This window comes from Bactrocera dorsalis, chromosome 3, assembly GCF_023373825.1.
Source record: "Bactrocera dorsalis isolate Fly_Bdor chromosome 3, ASM2337382v1, whole genome shotgun sequence".
Taxonomy (NCBI): Eukaryota; Metazoa; Arthropoda; class Insecta; order Diptera; family Tephritidae; genus Bactrocera; species Bactrocera dorsalis.
The window spans coordinates 48,234,601-48,243,293 of record NC_064305.1 but is presented as its reverse complement, the minus strand read 5'-3'; the positions used below and the strand labels follow the sequence as shown (position 1 = coordinate 48,243,293).

Here is an 8,693-nt window from a genome sequence, read left to right as displayed (position 1 = left end):
TATATGCTATTTTTATGAATAATAATTGTTAAGAATGTACAAATGTATCTAAATGTGATATCTTAAGTGATACATATTTTTTATATGTATATAAAAATGAAAAATTAATTTTTGATTTAATTATAATTTTTAATTAAATTAAACAGTATTTGGAAACATAAGATGATATAACAATTGTCTTTTTAATTCAAAACTATTTGAGATCGTTTCTTCCTTGAACTCCTTTAGACTACAAAATCGCTCTTTTAATAGGTCGAAATAGTGTTCAATTCTTCTCTTTTAGGTAGTTCAAATTGTTGAGAGTTGCTTATGTAAGGCGTTATAATAGTATTACTGAGGGGATAAGCAGAGTCTCCAGCAATTCACTCCTGTCCTGAAAAGAATCTTGGCTAACTAAGTGTTTAGTGAACAGTTTTTAAATATTTTTGCATCGTGAGTAGAGCCACTGTAGCCAACGACAACATCGCGAATTTTTAGCTTGTAGTCGCAAACCATTTGAGCTTAAATTGCATACATATACTTATGTATATGATTTCGGGAAAAGAACGCTTCATGATTTTTTATTGGGGATTCGGCGAGTTTTATTTCTGTGCCATTCACGTAACCTACACAAAATGGAGTTGTTTTAAAAATGCCTTGAATATCTGCGAGTAATATTTGTTAACGTTCCTCCGTCACCAATCCCAAAAGTTGACGCAATTTTTCGTACCGATGCACTTTCTCCAGAACAGCCCAATCTATATAGAACGACAGCTAGCTACTCAATAGGGAATTGCATGCCACTACTTTTTTGAAAACTTCGTCACTTGATATGAGGGTCAATAAGTGAGCAAATTGAGTTCGGTCTACACGCAGCATTTGCCGGAACCGATTGTCATTCATAGTGGTTAAAATATCATCGTATCACTGAATTGACTTTAGAACAATATTTTCTACACCTCTTCGACAGTTCAGTGTACTAAGCAAATCATCATACGTATACACCTCGTTAATGGTATCTTCTACCAAATCTTCTTCTTCACTGAATATGTCTTGAAATAATTTGAAAGTTAGTTCCATGCTCCTCTGTACATCAATTTTAATACTTACCAGTAATAAATTTGATCTACCCCACATAATTTTCAATTAAATGACTGACAATTTTTATACTCTCGCAACAAAGTTGCTAAGGAGAGTATTATAGTTTTGTTCACATAACGGTTGTTTGTAAGTCCTAAAACTAAAAGAGTCAGATATAGGGTTATATATACCAAAGTGATCAGGGTGACGAGTAGAGTTGAAATCCGGATGTCTGTCTGTCCGTCCGTCCGTCCGTAAAAGCTGTAACTAGAGTAAAAATTGAGATATCACGATGAAACTTGGTACACGTATTTCACGTATGCTCCATAAGAATTAAGTTCGAAGATGGGCAAAATCGGCCCACTGCCACGTCCACAAAATGGCGAAAACCAAAAACGTATAAAGTGTCATAACTAAGCCATAAATAAAGATATTAAAGTGAAATTTGGCTCAAAGGATCGCATTAGAGAGGGGCATATTTGGACGTAATTTTTTTGGAAAAGTGGGCGTGCCCCGCCCCCTACTAAGTTTTTTGTACATATTTTGGAAACTACTATAGCTATGTCAACCAAACTCTATAGAGTCGTTTCTCATGCGAGAGTATAAAATGTTCGGTGACACCCGAACTTAGCCCTTCCTTACTTGTTGATTTTGCACTTTGTTGAGGCATTTTTACTCTTTAATAAAATTGAATCAGCAGTTTCGGAATAAAATTTACCATACTACGGAGGTAGAACAAAAAGTATGTTCACAGTTAATTGTTTTAACGAAGTATCAAATAACGAATTACCAAATTAACAGGTTCGGTCTGAATACTCCCAATAAATTATCCGTTGGGAGTTTCAGATTTCTTAAATAATGCAATCAAATAATTACTTAAAAATGCCATCATTATACCATCAAAGTCCTCGTCCATGAAACCAGTTGTTGACAAAAAAGGATGTTGATACTAATAAATATAAAATAAACGATTAGTTATCGAATTTAGGAAATTAAACCGACAAGCTGTAGCTGATCAATGTCCAATACCAGGAGTTGCTCTGATTCGAGCCAATCTAGGGCCGGCAAAATTTTTCACAACCTTAGATCTAAAGTCCGGGTATAATCAGATTTATTTAGCAGAAAAAGACCACGAAATTGATCTTGAAAAAGTTAGGGCCATGAAGGAGTATATTGAGCCGAAAAACATGTATCTATAGCTAATATTAAAAAGTGGAAATTATACATTGATGAACACAATGTAAACATATTTTACAAACCAGGCAAGGAACTAATCGTGGCATATGCCCTGTTCCAACAAAGTCTAAATACCATTGAGAATGAGGTCCAATGAGACGCTGCAACGATTCCCAGCGAACTATCATTAACCTATATGGTTGATACGAGTGAAGACCTTCTTTGGCGCATAAATAAAGCATCTAGTAAGTTTCTCAGATAAAAACACAAAAAACACACAGACAGTGAAAGCGATGTACTGCCAATATATAAAATAATTTGGTACTATACCTTCTAGTAACCAAATTTGCATTTCAAAAATCTCGTAATAGATATTACCGACCATTATGAACATATCAAAATCAGCACAACGGAACAAAACGCATAGAGGCGCTCAAGAAAACGTGAAACAAATACCTCGTAATTATTATTTCCCAAAAATAGAAAAATTAGCCAATGACGTTATAATAAATTGCAAAATATGCACTAAAACCAAACATCTCAAAAAACTCTTGGGTTAATTCCAAATCCATAATATGCTATCCTGGCTCATATTGATAAATTCTCAAAATTTGCTGTTATGCAACCCCTTGCGCCTTGTATGATAGTCGATGTAAAAATGCTCATTATTCAACTTCTGAACTTATTCCCACAAACTAAGACAATAGAGGTATTCGGGATCTGTGGTATTTGCCATTGTATTTTTGTATTCGTGGTTTCTGTGGTTTTTATAGTAAATGTAGTAAAAATCCAACAACAAAATATACATACCATTCAAATACAACAGTGTACGAAAATACAATAGTGCGACCCTATTTTAATTGTGGTTTTTGTTTTGTACATTTCTCACAGCTGATCACAATTAAAAGGATGGCTGAAATGAAGGACGCTGTAAGTTTTTATTGCTAAGCTTTTTTTTAAATATTTTAATAAAAAGTCTATTTTACAGAAGTTAAAAAAGGATAAAATAAGGCGGCGGGAAAAACATAATAAGAAATGGACAGAAGAAGAAGTGGGACAAGTTCTTAACTATTTGCAGGAGCATCCGTCGTTTGAAGTAATTTGCAGCTATTCCTATTTTGTTTGTTTATATTTATTTGTATGGACGCTTTTATATCTCTTTATAGTACAGATTCCTTCTGAACAAATTTTTTACAAAAAATTACTATTAGAAACAGGAATCTCAGCAGATTGGAATTTAGTTCGGTGGAAAGTACGCAGCATGCGCACCGCATACAACAAAGCAGAGCAGTGGAAAAATGGGACAGGCGCCGGCCTGTTAGAGGAACAAGGTATCGAAAGTATTGATCGTAAGTATAATGAATTTCGAAATTTATATTTTATTAGTAATTTATTTTATGCTTTTAGAAAAATTGAGCAAGATGTGTCCCCATTATAAGCGATTGCAGAGCATATTTTTTAAGCAAATCGGCAGACTCGACACAGTACGTGTTCCAGTCCGAAGATGGTACAACTAATCATGGTGAATGTGAAATTATTCAGCAGAGCGAATATGACAGTGGTAGTATGTTCGTTGACGAAATTGCGACAACGACTGAAATCGAACATGATAATGTATTTTATACGTTGCTGAATGATATCGAAATTGCAACACCAGTTTCTTCTAAACGAGCTCAAAATATAAATGACAACCAGGCAGTAGAATTCGCTGAAAAGATGAGGAAATCGGCACCGAAAACAGCAATTAGCAAATTATCTGCACTACAATCGGAAAGAAATGAGCTACAAATGCAACGTTTAGAATTAGAAAAGGAGAAACACAGAGACTACATGGAAAGGGAGGAAAAACGGATAAGTATAGAAAAGGAAAAGTTTGTTTTGGAAAAAGAAAGACACGAAAAGATGTTTGAGCTGGAAAAAGAAAAATTAGCCATAGAAAAGGAGAACAATAAGGATAAATTAAAAATTTTGACTATGGAGCTGGAGATGAAGGAGCGGCTTGCACGTTATGAGTTAGAACTAAAATGCAATCAGTAAAACAGAAGCTAAGTTTTTTTCAGAAAACAGAAACCAAAAATTACACATTTTCTTTTATTTATTTATGGAACAACAATCTATTGTTATATGAAAGAGTGCCTCATTAAACATTTTGTTTATTAAATTAAGTTTTAACTTAAAAAACTTGTACTGTTACTAGTCAAACATCATATGTTATAAACCTTGTCTCTTCATTTCGATTTCCTGTCGGGTATTAGTTTGGAATTCTTCTTCTGGTTGGTTTGGTTCTCGATTTTCTTAATCGACAAATATTGTCTCTATTTCCTTTTGGTTTAATAAAACATTGCGCAAAATGCAGCAGACTCGAAACCAATCACAACAAAATTTGTGACTTTCTCTGTTTTGAATTCGCATTCTGAGCTCCTTTAGACTACCAAATTTCTCTTTTAACAACCCAAAAAAATTTTCAATTCGTACGCGATACTTACTATGGTGTCGATTAAATTCAGTGCGTTTTTCTATGTTCAATTGCTTTGAGTTGCTTCGATATGGTGTTATTAACGTTTTGGAAATCGGATAAGCTGAGTCACCTGCTAGCCACTGAAATCCTGAAAAAAATTTCGACTCTTCAAGAAACAAAGCGCATGTTTTTTATACTTTAGCATCATGAGCGCTACCCACATGGCCCACTACAATATGTCGAATTCTGCATTTGTGGTCACAAACCACTTGAAAAATACGTCGTGTGGCTATGGACGGGCGCTTCGGCAAGAGCAATCTCTGTTCCATCTACGTAACCAATGCAATATGGAAGTTCGTTGAACGTTTGGGAAACTATTAAATTTCTTTCAGCGTAATCTGGCCAAAATATAATTTTTCTCTCCAATCGTTGGAAAGCTTTAAATACTCTTTCTCTTACAACGCCAATTGTGCTTCCATCGCCAATTCCAAAAATAGAAGTTATTTTCCTTATGGAAGCATTTTCGCCGTAAGCCCCAAGTTTGTATAACACAACTGCAACTTGCAACTCTATAGAAAACTGTTTGCAGGAGTGAAGTCGATTAAAAACCTCATCTGTTTTAATTAACCCAACCAAATGAGTGAATTGAAATCGATCCACCCTTAACAATTGCTTCAACCTGGTATCATCCAGTTCACTTAACACATCCAGACACCAAGTTATACTTTCTGGAATAAATTTCTCAATTCCTCGGCGGCACTGCAATATAATGATCACCTCTTCCATAGAGCAGTCTAAAATATCATCCACGGCTGCATCATCGGCATCTACAAATACGGAACTCGAAAAAATAGCTCTTTATTAAAAAGTATTTAAGTTACCTACCGTTCACATCAGCAATTTGATTTTCACAATTATCAACAATAAAATCTAATATTTTAGTTTTTCCGCTTTTTCATGGCATATTTCTCACTTTTGTTTATTTGTTGTGGCACAAAAATCAGCTGTTCGGCAAATTTTACAACGACATTACAATGGGTGTGTTCGCGATTTTCTTGTGTATTTCTGAATTCGTTGTAAAAAGAGTAAATAATTACTACGAATACAACAGATTCCGAATACCCCTAATATATTGCGACAAGGCATCTGCCTTTAATTCAGAAACAATCATGTCGCGGATAGCCGGACGGCCTGTAGTAGCAGGTTAGTTGCAAAATAAGTTAAAACGAATAAGCAACCCCCGACGATGAGCGGCAGGAGTGGAGGATGCGGTATAAAAGCCAGCCAAGCCGATGAAACTTCTGCGACAGAGGCGAATAGCTGCTGCCTCTGTAATATAGGTGACCGATCTTTTGATCGACACGACGGACTCACAGTTAGCGGCTTCCTGGTCAGCGTCTGTTCACCATGTTAGGTGCGGCTGCAAATAAGACCACTCCATACCGGGGCGCACTGGGAGTCCCTTGAAGCATCACCAGCTGTTTTCACTGGTGGTGTGGAGAGGGTGATGTGAGTCAGCTCTACCGAAGTGTCAGCTACGATGTGAATCAGTAACCAGCCCCTTCGGGCCCTTGTCAGGAAGTGTACATTGGGCGCCGAACTAGTAGACTGCGTTGCTCCGGGCGAGTGCCGGTTGGTTCGAGTTTTCCAGAACCGGTAAAGTGAAGGACAGGCCTCAGGGAACTGAGTTAGGGGCATAGCTCCGGAGGGTACATACGTTCCTGTCTATTTCGGCCCGCTTCCCTGCACAAGATGCGCTGGTTAAACTGATAAATGGAGACAATTAATGAAAAAACACACACAAACAACAATAGCAGCAACAAATCTAGTGGTGTCAGCAGCCAATATACGATTTTAGGAGTAAATAAACTTTAAACAAGCTTCGCGTTTGGATAGATCACCAGTGAAGGTGCCCTCCGCCCAAAGACCAGTGAGGTCGAAATCGTCACCTCCAACGCTTCAGGAGAACATCCCGATATTGACAGAAGCACAGGCGCAACGTGATCATATGTATAAACTTGGAGATATGATACAAAAGCTAACGGAAGCAATTGTTATCGCAAAAACAGGAGGCATGTCTTACGCAGACATACTTCGGGCGGTTAAACAGAACGAAAATCTGCAAGTGCTTGGCGAAAATGTCTCAATAATTAAAAAGACAGCTAAAGGAGAGATACAGTTAGAGCTAAAGAAGGCGCAGACAGGAAGTACTAAGGAATATAGGGAGAAGATAGTGAAGATACTAGGAGATCGGGTACGAATAAGATCTCTAACACAAGAAACTACAGTGAAGTGAGTGACTTGGACGATAACACGACGAAAGACGATATAGCACAAGCAATTAGTTCAGAATTTGAAGAGCTTCGCCTATTTAGTGAAGAGTGTATTAAAAGCATTAGACCAGCATATGCAGGCACTCAAATGCGCAGGAAGCAAAGCACCTACTGGCAGCGCAAAAGATTAAAGTCGGCTGGACAATCTGTAGAATTCGGGAAAAACCACACTGAAGAAATTTTTCAGATGTCTACAGTATGGACATTTGGCGAAAGCATGCAGCAATCCAGAAGATAGGAGCAAGTGCTGTATCAAATGTGGAGAGGAGGGTCATTTCGCCAAAGATTGTGTTAACAATCCTTCCTGCAAGGCATGTAAACAGAGTGGAAGTACAAACATAAACCATCAGATAGGAAGCCGGAAATGCCCCAAATATACAGCAGCAATCAAAAAACCTAAAAGATGAAAATGCTACAAATAAACCTGAACCACTGCGAAGCGGCCCAGGATCTCCTGACGCAAAACATATACGAAAATAAAATAGACGTTGCATTAATCTGTGAACAATATAAAAATAAAGGCTCTGACAAGTGGATTTCCGACACCACAAAAAAGGTTGCAATATCGGTTTGCGGAGATAAGATGATGCAAGACAAACCATTAATTGACAAGGCATACTATACAAGAGCCAAAATATGGAAGATTTATTTCTACAGCTGCTATATACCGCCAAGTATACCACATGCTGAATATGAAAAAATACTTGACGACTTGGTAAAGGATGCGATGACAACTACACCTAATATAATTGCAGGTGACTTTAATGCCTGGGCGCTACATAGAATAGGGCAGCAAAAATACAAATTTGAGAGGTAGCGCATTACTTAAAGCATTTGCTGTTTTAGACGTAGTACTGCTTAATACAGGAAGAGAAAACACCTTCTAGAAGAATGGGCGTGGCTCCATTATCGATATATCTTTTGTCGGCAGGGTGCTATATCGATATATAGACTGGCGGATATGCGACATTTATACCCAAAGTTACCATTTAGCTATAATGTTAAGTGTCAGCAAGAGTATGCAACACCGAAATGTTTGCAACCAAAAGGCGCAGTCCAAGGGGTGGAGAAGTGAAACCCTAGATGAGGAGCTTTATAAGTTAATGCTGGATGAAAACGTGAACGGAAGTGATGACATAGACCAACAGGCTAAATTGTTGGTACAATACATGCCGCTATGAATGAAAAGACGAAAGCCGCACAGAAAAAGCCTGCTTATTGGTGGAATCGAGAAATCGAATCTGTGAGAAGTGAAAGTCACAAAGCGAGGCGCCGTTTTCAACGAAACATAGGCAGCTTGAATTGTGACAGCCAGCGAGAAGCATTCAAAAAGAAACGCAACGACCTAAAAAAGGCAATTAAAAAGAGCAAAATGACATGTTTCAAAGAATTATGCGAAAAAGTGGACGAAAATCCGTGGGGAGCAGCGTAAAAGATTGGAATGTCAAGGATTAAAGGTGGCAAATAGCACCTTCATTACTCAAAAAGTTGTAGAAACCCTATTCCCACAACAGAATCACAAAGAAGGAAATTATTATCGCGAAGAAGTCGCAGATGCGCCAGAAATCACCGAGCAGGAAGTTGTTCAAGCTGTTAAGCGCTTTGAAAATAGCAAAGCACCAGGATTAGATGGTATTCCGAATAGGGCTCTTAAAATTGCGATCAGC

The 8,693-nt window shown here is 37.4% G+C and overlaps 1 protein-coding gene across 2 annotated transcripts; it reads left to right on the top strand.

Annotated features, from left to right (window-relative positions):
- Positions 1–268: 268 nt before the first annotated feature.
- On the top strand, positions 269–8,042 carry LOC125777187 (histone-lysine N-methyltransferase, H3 lysine-79 specific-like). 2 transcript variants are annotated; one of them, XM_049451461.1, is made up of 3 exons: positions 269–3,331; positions 3,402–3,584; positions 3,643–8,042. In XM_049451461.1, the coding sequence occupies exon 3, from the start codon at positions 3,802–3,804 to the stop codon at positions 4,270–4,272; it is 471 nt and encodes a 156-aa protein (XP_049307418.1). In that variant the 5' UTR covers positions 269–3,331; positions 3,402–3,584; positions 3,643–3,801; the 3' UTR covers positions 4,273–8,042. The 2 variants fall into 2 exon arrangements, with proteins under 2 accessions (XP_049307418.1, XP_049307417.1); XM_049451460.1 differs by having other exon boundaries at positions 269–3,584.
- Positions 8,043–8,693: the final 651 nt, after the last annotated feature.